Raw genomic sequence first — 19851 nt, 5'->3', positions numbered from 1 at the left:
TGTTAAGTATTGTCTTGGAGAGCTCTTAAAAGTTTATATAATTATTTTCTACCTATAGATTTTATATGTCCCGCATTGAAAAATAATGTAGGTGTGGTAAATATACTACGTTTAAATAATATAATTAGAATTGTATTAAAAAAAAATTTATTATTAGAGTATAAGTTCATATCATTTGCATATATTTTAATTATGATAAAAAAATAGAAAACAAACGTATGAATATTAATAGATAATATAGTATTTGCTTATTATTAAATTGGGTTGCATGTCGAATTAGGTTTGAAAAATATGGTGTACTTTAAAATATGTTATTCGTCTCACATTGAAAAATAATGTAGGTGTGATAAATATATACTACGTATTAATAATTGAATTGTCCCACATCAGAAGATTATCATAAGGTGAGGTGATCCCATGATTATAAATAGGATTTATCCTTGGAACATAGGTATCACCCCAAATATATTGAATCTCTCAAAGTATACTTATTATATAAGAGACTTTAAACATAATCTTGAATTAAATGTTAAATTTTTAAAGTTGTAACATTTTTTTAGGTGGGAGAAATAGCGATAAAATGGTAAATATTATAACGGAAATTTTTCATTGTACCCTCGAATTTTGGTAGATTACACATAATACCCCTAATTTTAAGTTTCTACATATAATACCCTTGTGTTTAATTTTTTCATAATGTCGTTACTCCTATGAGTAACTAGATGAGTAACTGAGCATGCCATGCTATTTGTGTTTTATTATTTAGGTATTAGATGTTAGTTTATTAAATAAAATATGGAATTAGGAATTAGATGATGAAGTGTTTGTGTAACAGATAACAAAAGAAAAAGAAGTCACAAGTCATAGGAGTAATGACGAAAGTTGTCAAATGATATTCTGGGAAAGAAAAAGGTGAACACAGGGGTACCATTTGTAGAAACTTAAAATTAGAGGTACCATGTGTAATCTATCAAAGTTCAATGTTACCATGAGAAATTTTCAATATTATAATGATATAGTTAATTAAATTTTATTTAAAAGAGAGAGATATCCGTACCAATAGAACAATAAAGGGGATATTATTCTTTAACTGTTATTTTATTGCCACGCCATCAAACTTAACGTCCATTTAACAGCCTTTACATTAGGGGGTACCATAGGCAAAAAAAATGGAATCTTAAGAGTATCATAGGCAGATTCTTAAAAATAGGGGTAACATGAAAAATCTGACAAAATTAAGGGGTACCACGGGACATTTCCGTATCTCAATTATGATAAAAAAAATGAAGAAAAACAATGTACAAATATTAATGGAGAGTACTTGATCATATTATTAAATTTAAATATAACTATTATATATAATGAGTAGCAATTGTCCGTATTCGGTATTCGGGATCTGGTTGGATGTCGAACTAAGTGCAAAAAAGATGGTTTAATTCTGAGTATGTTATTTGTCCCACATTGAAAAACAATGGAGGTTCGATGAATATATACTACGTATAAATAGTAGAATTGTCCCACATCAGAAACATAATCCAAGTTTGGTGAATATATTACTTATAAATAGTAGAATTGTCCCACATCGAAAGATTAGTATAAGGTGGGGTGATTATATGATTATAAATAAGAGTTACCCACGTACATTAATCTTTTATTTTTTTTGAAAGAGATATTTTAATAATATATAAACAAATCATTAGACATAGAATATAAACATTAAACTCTTATAACATTTTTTTTTCATTATAAATAAGTTAATTACCCCGTTGCAACGCACGGGCATTCAAACTAGTCTTAAATTAAAAGAGGAGTCTTGAAAAACAGTTAATATTTGACTTATACAACCAATGTCTAGAAAAACACGACCATCGATACTAGATTGTGATGTAATTGGAAAGAAAAAATACAACCTTCACACAAAATATTAACTTTACAAATTACAATAGCTTTATCATTTTTTAAATTTAAAAACAATAAATCGAATATAATTACATAAATTTCTTATTCGAAAGCGACTAATAATTCAGCAAAACAATAGATGTTGTTTAAAACATTCTTAAATTAAAACGTCTTACATGTAAGTTGTAAATTCAAGCATTGCTTAACTTAAAACCGTCTTAAATTAAAACGTCTTACATATAGATAGGAGATGAGCCTTAAATACAACTCCAACTAGATTGGAAGTATGATAGCCTAATTCTCTTTAAGAATTTGTTCGAATGTTCGATGATCACATAGCTACTCTATAAAGTCATAAATAATGCACAAATGTGACAGCTTTTAAGTTCATAAATTGTCCAATGACATCATAGCATGAGGCTACGTAAGCCAGCTTCATGCAATTCGACCTTGCACCGCACTTTGTATAAGGCTTGGCTCCTATAATGGACCACTATTCAAAATGTTGTGTGCTTGAATTCTCCCTATTACTTGCTCTTGTTCTGCTGTAAATGCAATGCTCTTCCCGTGCAGGAGAGACTGGTCTGGAGCGGCTATTAGAATTCTCCATTTATATGTTTATGTCGTCTTTAAATTTGGTTTTGTAGCACTAGATTTGGTAGCGGCCTTGTCTTTTTGGTGTTACTTAGTCTAATACTCCGTAGCTTACTTTATACTGTTTGGAATATTGTGAGTTATTTCTTGACTGTCAAAAAAATATATATATAAAATTTTTAAAAACACGGCGAATTAACCAAGTGGGTGGTTTGATGGGATGGTTGTCAAGTTAAGGAATGGGCTTTATTTCTGATGTCATGGCAATGTGACGGTTGTCGGTCAGGGCGGGTTTGAGTTCAAATGGGTTTTTGATATCATGACAATGACGAATTAATAGCCGAGAACCGTTAATCTCAAATGGGGCGCTAGAAACGAAAATTTAGAGTAGCGAAATTTCTTCTTATAGTTTAGTATCTTTAGTAAAACCTTATTTGTAGAGATTTATAGGTGGCAGAAATCAATAATTTAAACTATATTTTCGAGATTGGGTTAAGGAGTGCTATCCCTAGACCCTACTCCCAATGATAGTTCTATATCATATTCAAACCTAATGATTCAAATATTTCTACATCTAAAGCTGACAAGTCTGACCCGACCCGAACTCAAGCAAATTCGATAGGACCCGAAAATATTGCGACTCGAAACCGACCTGACCCGACGATGACCCGTAACCCGACACGACCCAATTATCGGTGACCCGACCCAGACCCGGCCCGATATTGACCCGACCCGGTGCTGACCCGATTAAATTGATGACCCGATAATTATTAAGCTTAATTTTGATCAAAATGAAAGTGATTTTGTGTTTAGATTGGTATGTTTGACTTAGTAATGAAGTAATTAAATCAAATAATAGGTTAAAAACTAAATTTAATGGTACAAAATTATATAGTAATTTGATTAAGTTACCGGACCCGATAATAACCCAACCCGTTACATCATTTGACCCGAAATGACCCGACCCGATAATAACTCAGACCCGACCCAAAAAGGCATGCTGACCCGACGTGACCCGACCCAACTGACCCGACTACATCACAATTCACAACTCATAACAAACATAGAAGGTGTAGTGAAAATTGTTGTTTGCTCTTAAAAACGTTACTCCTAATGACGGTTCACTTTCACTTTTCATGCTTAAGAAACGATCTTATACTCTTATAGACACCATTATGTTAACATCTCATTTCCAAACCAATAAATTTCTTTTATCATTAATAAGGGCATTAGTAATAGATGAACCTTTAATAGGTTTGTTCTCATGCCACATAAGATAATATATAACTCATTTACTTACAAACCTTATACCAACAATAGATAAACCTCTTCAAGGTTCATAATATGGCCCACTATACTATTTCTTCTCTTACATTCTCTCTCCACAAACCTGTATACTATATTGTAACCCCTCTCATCCATGAACCTTTAACACCCATGTCCAACAATAGAGGGTTTGTAGACAAACCTCTAAAATAATTGACACATCATTTTACAAACCCTTTGACAAATCTCTAACCACAACTTTAGAGGCAATTCAAATATGCTAAGGAAGATATATTCACCTTTCATTAACTCAATTACCTTTTTCAAACTACTTGCATAAGGAAGCCAGCTTGCAACAACTCAGCTGCACCATTCCTCATACAACTATATATAAGTAGAACACCTCCTATTACTCTTCCTACCCACTCCCTCTACTTCTCCTCTGTTTTTCAAAGATACACAAACTCAAATAATAAAAGAGAAGACCGATCAAATACCTCCGTCTTAAACAAGAATTTTGTAATCATAAAAATGACATACTTTCATAGTAAACTTTTCTTCTATGCCACCATTTTATGTACAATTCTTCTACTACAAAGCTCAAAAAATGGCTACATGTTATTCACAACTGCACAATATGTGCCTCCTAGCGCGACACGTTTGACGAGCCTTTTTCCTCACCTTAACTTCAACCAGGATTTCTCTCCAGTTTTTGGAGGCCCATATGTTCAAATTTACGGCAATGGATCAAATGCTAATATTACCCTTGATAAGAAATCCGGTAAGCTACTCGTCAACTAAAGTATATTAGAGTAAGTCTCTTGTAAAACCGTCTCACTTTTATGTGTGTGATCAAATAGGCTCAGGACTTGGCTCCAAGAATCATTACAATTATGGTTTCTTTAGTGCTGCTATCAAGCTTCCTACTGGTTTCAGCTCTGGTATTGTAGTTGCCTTCTATGTAAGTCCAATTCTCCATATTACCTTAGTATCCGTGTCCGACACTGCACCCGTGTCAGATACTTTTAATCGTGTATGGATAACACATACTTTATTTAAATGCCTAATTCTCATGAAAAATACATGTACATGTGATTTCAGATGTCGAATTCGGATTTATTTCCACATAACCACGACGAGATTGACTTCGAGCTACTTGGGCACCAAAACCACAAGGATTGGATACTACAAACCAATATGTACGGCAATGGAAGTGTTAAGACTGGAAGAGAGGAAAAATTTCGGCTTTGGTTCGACCCGACTACCCAGTTCCATGAGTACTCCATCTTATGGAATAAGCATCATATTGTGTAAGCAAGCTAACCTCAATTTTCCACCTAACTACTCTGCTCTTCAAAACACTTCGCATATTAACTAAAGCATCCTGCTTGTAACGGGTACATTTCGTCACAAGCTGAAAACGGGGTAAAATGTGATCCATTTAAGACGAAAATGTAACCTATTTAAGACGAAAATGTAACCAATTTACCTAAAAGCTACCAGAATAATTTTCTAAACTATAATAATTTGTCGTTTAAATGGCGACATTTGGCCCGTCTTCAACTTGTGACGAAAAGTGTCCGTCTTCAATGAAAATTTTACATTATATCCTTCGGCGAGAGCTATTTTAATTAAACGTAAACAAATGACTGAAGCAGAAGAGTACTATTTTACGAAACACATAAGTGGTAGCCAGCAATTGAGGTCTCTTTATTTAGTGTTGTGCCTAAAACATACTGAGTTGTCTCATTTAATGTGGCCTAACAGAAGCTAGACAACATTTGTGTTCCTCCTAACACAAGTTGTAGAAATTCACAATATTTGGAAATGGAACCCACATATGATTATTATTCAAAATATAAAATTGTTTATAATTTTCGGATTAAATAGATGATATTCAGTTTCAGACCATTTCACGTGTGTTTTGACAATCCCATTTGGTGTGACTATGTACGAAATAGTCTGTCTTAGTTACCCTTATGTGAGAAAATGATATCGAGATTGATTATTACCCGCTCTATACAAGTGACATCTAAAATATACTAACATTGCAGGTTTCTAGTGGATAACATACCAGTTAGAGAAGTGATTCATACACCAGCAATATCAACAGCATACCCATCAAAGCCTATGGCTGTATATGCAACAATATGGGATGCATCCGACTGGGCGACCCACGGAGGAAAATACCCGGTTAACTACAAGTACGCCCCGTTCGTAGCATCCTTAGGGCAAATGGAAATGGGTGGTTGCATTTACAACCCGAATGACATTTCGGGTCAATCATGTTCTAAGAGTAGTAGTCCATCAAGTTTGGACCCTGTTGAGGGCCTAGATTTTGTTAAATTGTCAAATCAGCAAATTCAAGGACTTCAGTGGGTAAGAAGTAGACAGATGATCTACTCATATTGTAAAGATAAACGTAGATACAAGGTCCTACCACCGGAATGCAATACATGAGCGGTGTTACTCATGACCAGGGTGCAATCGCCCTTGTGACTCAATTAATACCAAAGTAGAAGCATGCAACACAACATAAGCAGTATAAAATTAATTGGATTAATTTTTTATTAATTTGTCAGTAACATTTTTTAAAATTCATTTAATTATGAACATTTTTTATGCAAGTATTTATATATGTTGTGTATGTATTATGTATATCAGTTAAAGACAAAAGACTTGAATATTTGTACCAAATATCATCAGTGTCAGAATGACAAAAACCAGGATGCAAGTAACATTTTTTCAAGGAGATGCTATATGTAGAATCTTTGTATCTTACTCCCTTCGTCTCAAACCTCAATTATTTGTTTAACTTCGATTAAAAATGAGGCGTAGAGAGTAATAGTTTCAAATTTCAATGAATAATAATCTACAATTTTTTCGACCCAACATTACCGAAGTAGCTTAAAAACTCGGACTTGTTATAAGGCAACAACCCATATTCTATTTTTGGATGACAAATAATGAAAATTGTATTGAAAATTAAAATGACCTATCTACCTCTTAGTCTCTACTCTCTACTAAATCATAAATCGTACTAACATATAAGTGAGTCGTTTTATTTTATGCCGCTCTTACAACTATTAATGTTTCACGTTGTGATTGTATTCTTATTCTCGATTCTAAAGGTAATCCAACAACACAAATTCTCATTTGTGACGTGTTACAAGCTTATGACGTCTCACAGTTAACTTAAATAATATCGTCACAAGCAAGAATAGCGGATCCAGAAATAGTAGAGCATGAAAACAAAACTAATCAGAACCCCACATGAAAACAAACACATAAAAACATGAAATCTATATCTTGTCTTTGCATGTATCTTTGATTTAAGGATTTAAAGAAAGGTTGACACAATGTCGAAATCATACAGCTAAAGAGGTAAAAAATGAGCTGGTTCACAAAAAACCTCTGAATCTATCTGCTCTTTTTTATATGCAACTTGTATTATCAACAACAACTAAGGTTGCCTATCTTGACTCTTCTTATAATCATTAAGTTCATAAAAAGTGACAAAAATTGACATGTACATGCTTATATGGAAGTGTACAGCTTGCCTCAAGTGACCATATTGATAAAAAGTCATAATCATCAACACAACACAACCCATATCTTAAACTTAAGAAGATAAGACAAAAACATAATGTCTATTGGACACTGGGCAGTACGGTAGTTATTATATTTTCTAGGCAGTACGGTAATTATTATATTTTCTATAAAATTTGGACAATAATACCTTAATAGCACGAAAAATTAAAAATGAACTAGAAGTAGTTTCGATCCATTTTATTTTCACCAAGAGACTCATGAATTGAGATTCTCGTGTGCTCGTATTATATATTTTTCCGTCTTCTCGTTACATCAGATTAACGGTTTTCATGTGAACTTCATCGTCACAAGTGAGAAATGGAGGAGGATATCCATCCTAAAGATTAACAACCGGGGAAGACCTCGAATGTAAAATTTGGGGTAGCAAAAATAATGAATATGCATACAACGGGAATCGAACCTGCAACCCATAGGAAAAAATTCAAAGCCTTTACCACTAAACCACTTGATGTTTTTTGCATGGGTAGCCCTATTTCCACGGGACCAATAAACTGCTCCACTGGATTTGTTGTGATTTGGACTATAATGCCCCTAACTTTGTTTAGGTTACGTGAAGTGCAAAAGGGTATAATAGGAAAGTACCATATAAATCCAGTGGCTCCATACATAATGGTCGTGGCATTATGGGGACCCTTTTTGCATATATAATACGCATACAAATACTTATCTACTATTCAGCAATATTTGGGGTAGCAAAAATTTCGTATGCTTAACCGATTTTTGTTCGTTTGGGTTAGCGACTTCCACCCCTTGCTACCAGGTGGGTCTGCCCCTATTAACAAGTCAAATCAATTTATGGGATTAGCAAAATAATAACAAGTGGTTAGTTATAAAATGACTTATGAGGCCTCTAAATCATGTGATTGTGTCTATTAATCAAGTACAAGTACAATGCAGATCTACTTTGTCTAACTACAACCAAACAGTGTCGTTTTAAGACGGTCTTAACTTAATACGAGAACAATTTTCCACGAATTCTACAAAAACCTTCATTATTTTAGATAGAAATCTCTACTTAACTCTCGACATCCCCTTTGGGAGGCATAAAAAACTCGGAATCTAAACCCCAAATGTTAAAACCAACTTCATCAATCATCCATGTTTCCTGAATCTCTCTTTGATGATTAGCAGACTGTTCTCCATACCTAAACACCCTAACACAAGTTTTACCAGAATGGGCTATATTAATCCCATCGACGTACCTATAATCTTCAATCACTGACTCCGCACTCGTCTCCCAAAACACTCCACCTCCGTCATCATTATCGACATCGTTCTTCATTCTAAGCATCCTCGAGTCCTCGAATTGCAGCATCAGTCCTGATCTTTGGCTGAAGTATCCCCATAGTGTGTGGTGAATTATCTCGTATTTCGGCCCACTTTGTGAATCTAGTGTGGCTTGGCTTGTTTCCAGCTTAAGGATGAAGCAATCCTCATTGTTTATCACCTTCTCCCCTATGCATACTGCATCTATGAATAAATTTGCCGTTGCTTTCGGATCCAATCCCTGCTCAATGTTCAACATAATAAGCACGCAAATGCGCGGTTTTTTAAATAGGAATATTAAAGAAAATAACGTTGTTCAATTGTGAAATTAGGCCCCGTAAATTTTATTTAGAGCAATCAAGCCCCTTAAGTTTCACTAAAAGTGAAATTCATCCCCGTTTTTTAAATTTTCACATGAATTTTAATTAAAAACATTTTATATTAGTATTAAACAATTTATTAAATAACCAAAAGTTACTGTATTAATTGCAACTTTACGAATTTTACATAATTTATTAATCATTGAAAAACACTTTTACATACACATTTAGTAAATTATTTATAATTTATATAATATTCATACATATATAATAAATTGTCTATATAATATAAAATTCAAAATAAAACAATTCTCAATATTTAATATAAATATAAAAGTTCTAAAATTTAAAAACAAAATATTTTATATTTGATAAATTGTATTAAAAGTGATTTTAATATAGGAATTTGGTGAAAATTATGAAAATGGGTTGGATTTCACTTTTGGTGAATTTTAAGGGGCTTAATTGCTTCAAATAAAACTTATGAGATCTAATTTCACAATTAAACAAAGTTAAGGGGCCTAATTATCACTTTCACGAAGAAAATAATAATTATAAAACTGATATTTAATAACTCAATTTGAAATTTAATTGTAAATTTATTATTATTAATGTTTTGTATTAAACGATGGAAAATGAAAAGTTCAGTATAATCCAGATATAAGTATAATATAATGAAAGCTCAATAACAGATATGGCATAATTAAAGTTTAATTACAGATATGATATAATAAAAGCTTATTTATAGTCAAATTCATTTAGGCGGAAAATTTTTGGAGAACTCTATGAGTTCATCAATCTATTGAAACAAACTAGTGTAAATCCCGCGCAAATGCGCGGTAAATATAGGCTTTTTAATTTTTGTTGTATTAGTTATAGATTTTAGATTTATACCTCACGAAATTTTATAAAAAATAATTAATATTAAAATTAATCAAAAGAATTGAATAATTCCACGAACTGTGTTTTTTATGAAAATATTTTAATTACCTCAAATTATTTTAATAAATTTTTTTTTCGTCACGAAGTTAATATTAGGAGATACAATTTATATGTATAAATTATTTTAAATGGAAAATTAGTTTAATAAATAAAAATCTAAATTGTTTCCATATATAAGGCTGAGCACTTTGTAGGGAAATTTTAGAGAATTTTTCTCTTAGTATATGAGAGGATTTATACTTTTTAAATTTGCAGCTCATTAATATTTTATCAGTTCACTCCATTATATTTTTATATGAAACAAAAAAAGTTGAAAACGAAAAATTAATAAAAAAAATTATTTAAGTTGTGCTTTTTTTTTAATGCATTTTTTTTTTTGTCATGAGGTTAATAGTAAGAATGTGTCAAGTTATATATTCTCTACAATAATAATTATTGCATTACTAAAAAATTTAGCAACTTATAGTTTATAATTTAATATCAATTTTATTTTATTTTAATGAAAAAAATCATAATTATGAATTTATTTAAAAAATTAGAGTTTATTTATAAGAATATATTCAATGAAAAGATAATTACCTTAATTAGCTAGATGCTTTTTGGAGGGAAAATTAAGAGAATTTTTATTCTCTTAGTCGTAGGGGTGGAATAAATGGAATAAGTATGTACCTGTAGAAAGCGTCTCAAGGGACGAGGGGGGCCAGCAGTGGAAGGCTGATTGGACGACTGGCGCCATGAAAGCTTGCCATTGCTGCCAGAGAAGACCTTGCAGCCGGATACCACAAACTCCAAGCACCACAAATCAGGGTTCTTTTGCCACAAAACAAAGCCACCGGACTCGTCTGTTGCATTACCTTTGACAGCTTGATCACCAAGATGAAACATTGTCGCACCAATCTTAGCGTGCCCTATTACACACATGCTTTGTATTGAGCTTATTGCTGCCGGTCCTCCTGTCGCTGCTATGTACTGTTGTACTATGTACTTTGCTGTCGATGCTTGCTGCATTCAAATTCAAATTCAAATTCAAATTACCCTCATTTTATCATCATCTCATTCATAGTACAATATCATGATTCATAACACTTATATATGCTCTTTCGATAATATTGCAATAATCGAGTATCTAATAATCTAATACGGGAAGATATCATTTTCGGAGGCCTCTCTCTCTCTCTAAACTTCCCTCTCTCTAAAAAAACCACAAAAACCTAATCACCTTGCGCCGCCGCCTCCCCTAACCACATACTCCCCCTCGTTCTCCCCCTACCTTTCGCCGGAGATAGGCTCGTTCAGTGGCTTATCTCCGGCGATCGATCATGCTTCAGATCTTTCTCCGCCCGGCTTGTCTGATTTTTCTCCGATCCTGCTGACGGTTCTCGGCTTGGTTCCGATGGTCCTCTGGCTGCGACGGTATGGTGTCGGCCGTTCTCTCGTTTCCCTGTCCTGTCGTCGAAGACTTGCATGCTTCCCCTTCCCCCCTTCCCCTGGTAAGTCCTGATGGCCTTTGTCGGTCATGTTGGGTTGGTCTATTACTGACGTTCCCGTCCCCCGTCCCCTTGTCCTGTCGCCGTTGTCCTTTGTTTCCAGTCCAGGGTGATCCCCCCATTCCCCCCACCTCTGGATTGTTTTTGTTTTTGTTGGTCTGTCTGTTTGGTTCGATGGGTATAGCTCATCCGTTGTGATTTGGGTCTGTTTTGGTGATCCCCCCATTCCCCCCACCATTCGGTCTCATATCCGTCTCATGTTGTTTTGCTGGTCTTGTTTCTTTTGGGTCTGTTTGCTTGTTTAGTGGTGGTCCTGGGAGGTGTCGTTGGGTGAATCGGGTTTCGTTGTAGTGTCTTGTTTGGTTTTCTGTGTCGTCCTTTGGGTTGGGTTGGTTTTTCCTGCATGCAAGCCGACGGTCCTGGGGGGTTTCTTTTGTTGGTCGGGTGTTTTTTTGTGTCCTTCTTGGGTGTGGTCTTTGTTGGGCCGGATGGGACTTTTTTGGTCTTTTTGTGTGTGACCGTCCTGTTCTGTAGTCGGAGGGAGTTTGTTGGTCGGGTGCTTTCCTTTTGTTGATCTGAGGCGTGATGGGTAGGTTGGAGTCGAGGTTTTGGGAGTATCGTTGGTTGGGTCGGATGTGGTGGTTCCTGCTTCCTGTTAATGGCTCATTTTTCTTGGTGCTGTTTGCTTCCTCAGTTTCTTTCAATAATTATCTCCCTTTGGTTATGGGTGTCCTGTCCCATGATCAGTGAGGTGTGGGTTGGTTCTGGTCGTCTCTCCTTTGACTGGGATTGGGTTATGAGACTGCCTTTGTCCCTTCTTCATTGCATGGTGAATTTCTTAAGGTGTTGGTCCTTTGGTCGAAGGGTTCAATCACTTAGGTGTAGGAGTTTTATCTCCGTTGATGGCGGACTTCGTTGTCTTGCTCATCTCTTTTTATGTCTTCGTTCTTTTCGCAAGAGCGGAAGTACACCTAGTAATTGTCACTCGACGGCTCGGTGGCGTCGATGCCTTCTGGAAGTCAAGAATGCCTTTGAAGCTGGTTCGGTTGTTCGTGGCCAATCCTCCGCCATTATCCATCCTATCATCGCGGATTTAGATTCTCTTAATGTTGTTGTTTTAGTCTTATTTAAGTTGTACGTTTCTCTTAGGTATGACTTTGTAGTGCTAGATTTAGTTATCGGGTTTCTGGTACTACCTAGTCGAGTAGCTTACGTGGTTGCCTGTAAAACATTGTAAGTTATTCACCTGCCGTTGTCAAAAAAAAAAAAAAAAAAATCTAATACGATTACATTAATAAACAATCAAACAAAGACTGGTTTGGCTTACCATATAAGACTAGTCTTTAAACCCGTGCACTGCACGGGTGGTAATAAAAAGTGGGATTAAAAGTATAACTTACATATTTTTTTTATTTATTAAATTAATAAAGTTTATATTTTTAAAATTATAATCAGATTACTCTGACATTTTTTTTTATCTAGACAATATACAATCTGAAAAGTGTATATAAGATCATCGTAGATATCGTAATGTGTTTATTTACACAATATACATTTAATTTTACTTACTGGAGTATATATGTTTTAACCAAATTACCCCTTTTGTTTGTTCTCCTCACAATTCTCTACCTTCTCTCATTTCCTCTCTCACCCACTACTATCGCCTGCAAGTTTGAAATCAGCATTGGCCACCACTGGTCGACTACCTCGAGACCCCACCTAATCCGCAACCACGCCCAATACCTCTATTCCACTTAGCCTTGGCAAACAGATCAGGTCGTGTCGTGTTCGTGTCAACTTTAAACGGGTCACCACTACCCCAACCCTAACCCGACCCAATTACAAAAATGGGTCACTTGTCCCAACCCATTTAATTTTTCTATAACCCAACATGACCTGTTTATCCCATTTATCTTTTAGCCGGTCATGTTTAACTCATTTATCTTTTAGCGGGTCATTTTTAACCCACTTAACCTGTTTAACCAATAAACTAAAACTTTATAAAGCCTATTCCCAAAAATGATGAATTAAAATACTTATTTTTAAGTTGTTTGGGTTGATTATTGATTCACCGCAAATATATGATGATATATGATAAAAGAAGTATCCTAAACAAATTTGAAGTTATAAATGTTATTAAAATGTTAATGTTCGTATATTTAGGTGTGAAATAATGATATGCTTAAAATATATAGAGAGTAACAATTCAAATTGACCAAACTTAAATGTAATTGGTAAAATCTCTATATATGCTAAAAACATTTATTCTTGGGTTTTAATAACTATTTTTTTTATGTCAAGTAATAACCCTTTTTTGCCTAGTATTCCATTTATCAGTCATAAACCTTTTTTTCCAATTACCTCAAATTATTTGCGTCGTTTATATTTTGACACAAGTAACAAACTTGTATTCGAAACAAAATTAATTAGTTTCTTTTTTCTATTGGTCGGTTGGTTATTATGATTCATTGATCCCCGAACCATTTTATGTCATTTATCCTCACAAAACTTTAATTAACTATTTTTCCATTCTTTTATATAATAGTTTCATGATTAATAAGTGACAAAATGATATTCTGTTAATGTTCAAGCTCCGTAAGCTGCGAAAATGACTCATTTTTTTGCTATACGTTTGTATTGGTAATACTTTTGAGTTATTACTCCTCCACTTCCTCTGGAGTAATATTTTATCGTAATATCAACTTAACAATTAACAGTTTTTTCTTTTCATATTTCGAACTAATTTTGAATTGACTGGCCAAAACGTGACTTGATCTGACCCTTTTTTATTAAGGTATAACCCGTAAATATTTCACAGGAATAATCCATCCTATTGCTCTCCCACCTATATTAATCCATCATTTACATTATCTCACAATAATCCTACCTATTACACGACTTTCCTAGCTTGCACTTACGGACTTAAGTGACCTGCTAATTCCGGATTCTTTTTTTAAACCCTATATGTGGTTGCCTTCCTTTCTTCTTCTTCTTCTTCTTCGTTTCTTTTTCTCCTGCATTTGGTTCCTCCTCCTTCCTCCATTACTACCAAATTCATCATTTTTTCTTTTTCCTTCAAACATTTGTTCTTATTTAGATCAACATTTACTTATCCTCTTCACTCCTTCACTTCTCCATCATTAACCTTCAAACACCAAATAAACCACCAGCACACGCCTATCAACTTGTTGCTGCCACCACACGCCACCACCACCAAAACCACCAACATCATCATCATACAAATTAGCTAGACCAGAAATCTTATCCCTAACCTAATTTCATCAAACCCCTAAATCAATCACCCCCCAAAACAACCCTAAAATCCCTAAATTCAAATACATATGCAATTAACAAAAAAACCCAGAAAAAGTACTTAAGAATAACCTGAAATTCGACATTAATCAGAGAAATAGAAGAATCAAACGCGGTATTGAGCTTTTCTTTGAGACAATCGCATAAACAACCAAGCTTTGAATATAAGATAAATTTATGGGTTTTTCAATTGAAGATGATGAAGAGAAACAGGTAAGTTTAAGTGATGATGATGATGATAGCAGACGTTGACACCATTTTTGGGAATGAGCTTGAATTTTGAGTAACGATAATGATAATGGTTTGTGAGTTGTGACTGAAAATTAAGGCTATTAGATTTTGGGTTGATTATTGAATTTTACGTTTGTGTTGGTGGAGTAAATGGTTGATAAAGGGTGAAGGTAGTTGGCTGGATTGGCCTTGAGGTAATGGCGTGGTGGTGGGTGGTGACCGGTGACGGTGATTGGTGATGAATGAGATGTGAGAGAGAAAGACGAGGGATTGTGATGACGTTTTAGTGTAATTAGAATATGGGTTTACCTGTTTAACAGGTAGCCCTTCACCTTAGTGCATAATGGGAAGGTCGTGTAATAGGTAGGATTATTGTGAGATAATATAAAAGAGGGATTAATATAGGTTGGACAACAATAGGATGGATTATTCCTGTGAAATAATTCAAGTACTTATGTGTCAATATGAGAAGTGATGGAATATAAGATGGGATACGAAATAGGACAGATGATCTGCATTAGACTTATTAGCTTATACAATGACAAAATTTCATGTTCGCATTAAAATAAAGAGAACGTATATTTTTATAATGATGTTAATTAATCGGACTAGTTGAACTGATATCATATTTGTAAATAACGTAATAATATGGTAGTCTGATCTTCTATTATAGTTAAGATTATTAATCTGATCTTAAATTCCTATAATTTCAGTTATAACATTATTTAAATGGCCTAATCATTTAATAACTTCCTAAATCACATAAAGGCTCTGTTTGACAAGACTTTTCAGATAGCCTATTTGACCAAAGTAGCTTATTTGACCAAAATTTTAGCTACCTTATTCATTTGCAAGTGTTTGGCAAATAATTTAGACACGTGGCAAAAAAATAGGCACCGACTTAAATTTTAATATAATATATTATATGATATGATATGATGATTTATTGTCACAATTCAAAGATCTAATAACTAAGACGACTTGATAAATAATCTTGACATATAATCTTGCCGTAAGTATGCATTAAGTATAAATGGGCCATGATTTAGAAAAAAATTGACACGTGGCAATAAAATAGGCATCGGCTTTAACTTTAATATAATATATGATATATGATGATATGATTCATTATGAAATTGTATTAAATGACAATACGATATAGGGCAAATGAGATGGTCCTGTACAAAACTTTTACGAGTATTTATTTGTTTGACCTTACAATTGTTTGTAATCTCAAACAAATGTCAACAAACTTTAGCTTATAAATTCAAGAGCGTAAAAAATAGCTTACAATGGTGCTATCCTTAACAGGTTGACTGATTTTATCGATATGGACCTGTAGAGGAATGAGTGGAGACCCGACATGATAAAGAAGAAATCGGAGCTCATTGATCCTCCCTAAGATGACGGGTGACGACCATTTATCCGACGTCTGAGCCTTCATCCAAGATTGCATGTTCTGGCAACGTAACGTAACGTTGTTGCCCATGCTATTGAACATCTCCTCTGGAATGGGTACTTCTAGAATCGTCTCGAGCGAATCCTCTCTATCCAAACTCGGACACAGTTTCCTCATTTCGAGAAATCAAAGTTGGTAAGGAAGAGACTAGTGGAAAAAATGGTGGATTTTTTAGAAATAGTTTTTCTTTTCCGACCCGGTAGAACTAGTCTTATGATACAAATGACTAACAAATTTTAAAGCGTGAATTCAAAAGGGAGTTACATGAGTTATTGGTTTAACTAAACAAGAAAATTGGAGATGGAAAAAAAATATGAATGATGAGAAACTCAGCATGTGAAAGGTTATCCTTTATTTTAGAAATTCCTTGGGTGGGAATTCAACTAGGAATTTGGGTGAACAAAATTCACCCTCATTTGTCAAAATAGAAGACTGGGTCTCAAATTGCTAAAAAGACCAGAGATAAACTTTTCTAAAAAAACTAGTGTAACACCCGTGAAAAATCACGGGGTTGTGTACATTTTTTTTCTAAAGATGACTATAAATTTTAGTTATTATATAACCAATTCTATTTATTGAACATGTGTACTTTTTAAAAAAAATATATATAATATCATTATATACATTAAAATAAATAAATGGAAATTATAACATTCAAATTTCAGAACTTTAAGATATGTAAATTAATTAATAAGATAACATATGATAATGTTAATAGGAGTAACCATAATTCGCTTTCAAATTGATCGATATTGAGCTTAATAATAATCGGGTTACAAATTTAATCGAGTCCATAACGGGTCGGGTTGGGGATCGGTTTCGAGTTTGATAAAATTAAAGAGATAATGAATTTAATCTTAAAAAAAGGAGTAGTAAAAAATAATATTAACCGGAGGCGTAGTTCAAATAATTATATAACCAACTTTATTTATTGAACATGTGTACTTTTTAAAAATAAAAAAGAAATAAAGGCATAAAAGTATATATATTAAAATATATATACCGAAATTATAACATTCAAATTTGAGAACTTTAAGATATGTAAATTAATAAAATAACGGGATTGTTTTTAATTTTTGGAAAATAAATTTACCTACTAAATTTGTAACTGTGGTGTCATGCGTCTTCTGGGTTTTCTTCGAATGGGATTCTTCATCAACTTGATATCGTAAACAATAATAATTTTTGTATGTAAACTCGCGACTAATTCACTAAACATAAGATATCATTCATATTTACCACCAAAATATTTTGTACAATTACCAGGTGTATTTATAATGAAGACATATTACATAGCAATTTCGAGAATTTTTTGCTAAAATGGGCGATTTTGATTAATTATTTAACGAAATGGGTTGCCTTTGAAATTAATTACCCAAAATGGGTCCACGTCATACCCGAACCTAGGTTTGTATTTAAGTCGCCATCTCGGTTGGCGACCATACCCAAATTGCAACCAAACCTAAATTTTGCTGTTATGATAATTGAGCATAAAATCGCCATGGGGGCTGGCGAGTTGGCCTAAAGTCGTCATGCCCCTTGGCGACTTGAATGGGCAGTGTTTGGGCCAATTTTGACGAAATAGCTGAGTATGTCTCAGATTCAAGTAGCCATGGGGGCTGGCGCTTTGGCCTAAAGTAGCTATGGGGGCTGGCTACTTGGCCTAATTTTTTTTTCCTGATTTGGGGCAATGAAACTGGGAAGGGGAGGGGAGTCGCGGAAATATGTCTTCGAAATAAGTTGCCAAGCGCCGTGGCGATTTGACCCTTGACCATAGCTTCGTAAATTTCAAGCCTACGTGGACCCATTTTCGACAATTATTTTGGGAATCGACCTATTCCGTTAAATAATTAGTGAAAATCGTCCATTTTAGAAACGAATTCCAATTTCGAGTATCATCATGACTCGTCGGCTTTCGGTTCCAGAGTAACGGGTATCTTCTCTTGATGGTCACCTCGCAAAACCTCAACAATAACCTGAAATATTAAGCAAACAATTAAAGCAAAGCCAAATAAACAACTTGGATTTAAACTACTCAAAAACACCAAGATCAAGAGTATACCTTATCTCCCACTTTGCAGCTGTCAAGAATTCTGTACAAATCGCTACCATTGTTGACCTTTTTTCCATTGATTGACGTTATAATATCGCCTAATACAAGCCGACCATAGCCATCTTGTTTTGTAGGCAGAAGGCCCTTGCAAAGACCCAAACTTAGCAATCAATGATGTAGCCAAACAAAAGGCTTTTTAGCAAAGAATAATCACCTTTTCATTCTCTTTTAGGTCACTGATACTCCTTATATTTTCTCTTGACATGTAATCATCGTCAACGTCGTCGTCAGGAATTTCAATAATTTGCAAGGAGTTACTTGGTGCCGGAGTAGAAAGACTACATATATTGAAGAAGTAGGGGTAAGTGGTGCAATTTTGTTTTTATGTTTATTCTCGCTTAATTGTGAATGTTAAAAATTGATAATTAAATAGGGCGTGCAAAATGATACTAAGAAGAACAGTATAAACAAATTGATACCTTGGCTCAAAATCTTTCACTTGAGGTATATCGGGATTGACATGAAAAACAGTTGCGTTAAAAGTTGTCTGGACACGCCAAACACCTAAAAATATAATTTTATCAGTTTATATTTAAACTAATTTTTTATATTAAACAACAATTCATCATAAGGTGACAAAGTAATAGTACCCTCAAATCTTTTAGCCTGCACACATTGTATGACAATAACTTTAGACTGGTCCGGATTAGGTAGCTTAGATAGAGCGGCAGGGAGTTCAACCGTGTGTGGTTCCCATAAGGTGCAACATAGTTGATTTCCCCTGCATCACACCCAAAATTGTACCTTATTTTGTTTTGCCAATTAAAAAGGCGAAAGAAGTGACAAACTGATAATGGCTTTGCACTTACTCAAGGTCTTCTAGCTTAATGGTACGACACTTATGCTTGTGTGTAGTTTCAATGATTGGACCAATCTCATAAACTTTTCCAATAACATCTATAGCCATAAAAGTGGAACATTTTAAAAAATTGTAAGTAAAAGAAATTGCAAGAAAAATTTAACCAGTGACGAAACATTAGATATGTGAAAGTGTCATACCTATGTAATGGGTACCAGGAACTCTACCATCAATAACATCCTTAAAATCAGCAAAACGAAACCCATGCATCGGAATAGATGAATCAGTTGTGGCTTGAACTTTACTTGAAAACTCAAACTTCAAACGATAACTATGAGGGGTAGCCTTGTCTAGTCCGGTGTTGTTGTCTACGGTTAAGTTACGGATGGTGTAAACTTCACCCACAGAGAGCTTAGAGCTAAAATAGGAAATTAGTTGTTTCCTAACAGTAGCTTGGATGACTTCGTTCTGCCAAAAAAAGATTTATCACACATAAAATTGTTTAATTAACTTTAAATATCGTGCTGCCAACTGATTTTCCAACTTTTTTT

The 19851-nt window shown here is 34.1% G+C and overlaps 3 protein-coding genes across 4 annotated transcripts; 1 reads left to right on the top strand and 2 right to left on the bottom strand.

Annotated features, from left to right (window-relative positions):
* The first annotated feature begins 4163 nt into the window (after nucleotides 1-4163).
* LOC141644278 (putative xyloglucan endotransglucosylase/hydrolase protein 33) lies at nucleotides 4164-6456 on the top strand. Its single transcript, XM_074453765.1, has 4 exons — nucleotides 4164-4540; nucleotides 4620-4720; nucleotides 4861-5069; nucleotides 5814-6456. The coding sequence occupies exons 1-4, from the start codon at nucleotides 4291-4293 to the stop codon at nucleotides 6217-6219; spliced, it is 966 nt and encodes a 321-aa protein (XP_074309866.1). The 5' UTR covers nucleotides 4164-4290; the 3' UTR covers nucleotides 6220-6456.
* Nucleotides 6457-8197: 1741 nt separating this feature from the next.
* On the bottom strand, nucleotides 8198-16707 carry LOC141644276 (uncharacterized). Of its 2 annotated transcripts, none has more exons than XM_074453763.1 (3): nucleotides 16221-16707; nucleotides 10569-10901; nucleotides 8198-8878 (listed from the first exon to the last, which is right to left on the bottom strand). In XM_074453763.1, exons 1-3 carry the CDS (start codon nucleotides 16503-16505, stop codon nucleotides 8387-8389), a joined length of 1110 nt encoding a protein of 369 aa, XP_074309864.1. In that variant the 5' UTR covers nucleotides 16506-16707; the 3' UTR covers nucleotides 8198-8386. The 2 variants fall into 2 exon arrangements, with proteins under 2 accessions (XP_074309864.1, XP_074309865.1); XM_074453764.1 differs by having other exon boundaries at nucleotides 16266-16675.
* Nucleotides 16708-17600: 893 nt separating this feature from the next.
* On the bottom strand, nucleotides 17601-19413 carry LOC141632570 (uncharacterized). The gene is made up of 5 exons (XM_074445111.1): nucleotides 19311-19413; nucleotides 19092-19222; nucleotides 18921-19005; nucleotides 18451-18779; nucleotides 17601-18364 (listed from the first exon to the last, which is right to left on the bottom strand). Exons 1-4 carry the CDS (start codon nucleotides 19406-19408, stop codon nucleotides 18638-18640), a joined length of 456 nt encoding a protein of 151 aa, XP_074301212.1. The 5' UTR covers nucleotides 19409-19413; the 3' UTR covers nucleotides 17601-18364; nucleotides 18451-18637.
* Nucleotides 19414-19851: the final 438 nt, after the last annotated feature.

The sequence above is a fragment of the Silene latifolia genome, chromosome 2, assembly GCF_048544455.1.
Source record: "Silene latifolia isolate original U9 population chromosome 2, ASM4854445v1, whole genome shotgun sequence".
Taxonomy (NCBI): Eukaryota; Viridiplantae; Streptophyta; class Magnoliopsida; order Caryophyllales; family Caryophyllaceae; genus Silene; species Silene latifolia.
The sequence above is the reverse complement of the archived record's forward strand: the minus strand, read 5'-3'. Positions and strand labels throughout refer to the sequence as shown.

What these genes read in the sequence shown, in the direction of transcription:
- LOC141644276 (XM_074453763.1), bottom strand. Translation starts at nt 16,505, where the DNA reads ATGAGGAAACTGTGTCCGAGTTTGGATAGAGAGGATTCGCTCGAGACG. An exon ending in CTGTTAAGGATAGCACCATT is followed by an intron (nt 10,902 to 16,220) that starts GTAAGCTATTTT and finishes ATTTGAATGCAG; the next exon opens with CAAGCATCGACAGCAAAGTA. An exon ending in CCTTGAGACGCTTTCTACAG is followed by an intron (nt 8,879 to 10,568) that starts GTACATACTTAT and finishes AACATTGAGCAG; the next exon opens with GGATTGGATCCGAAAGCAAC.
- LOC141632570 (XM_074445111.1), bottom strand. Translation starts at nt 19,408, where the DNA reads ATGGCTATAGATGTTATTGGAAAAGTTTATGAGATTGGTCCAATCATT. An exon ending in ATTAAGCTAGAAGACCTTGA is followed by an intron (nt 19,223 to 19,310) that starts GTAAGTGCAAAG and finishes GGTGTGATGCAG; the next exon opens with GGGAAATCAACTATGTTGCA. An exon ending in GCAGGCTAAAAGATTTGAGG is followed by an intron (nt 19,006 to 19,091) that starts GTACTATTACTT and finishes TTATATTTTTAG; the next exon opens with GTGTTTGGCGTGTCCAGACA.
- LOC141644278 (XM_074453765.1), top strand. Translation starts at nt 4,291, where the DNA reads ATGACATACTTTCATAGTAAACTTTTCTTCTATGCCACCATTTTATGT. An exon ending in TACCCTTGATAAGAAATCCG is followed by an intron (nt 4,541 to 4,619) that starts GTAAGCTACTCG and finishes GTGATCAAATAG; the next exon opens with GCTCAGGACTTGGCTCCAAG. An exon ending in TGGAATAAGCATCATATTGT is followed by an intron (nt 5,070 to 5,813) that starts GTAAGCAAGCTA and finishes CTAACATTGCAG; the next exon opens with GTTTCTAGTGGATAACATAC.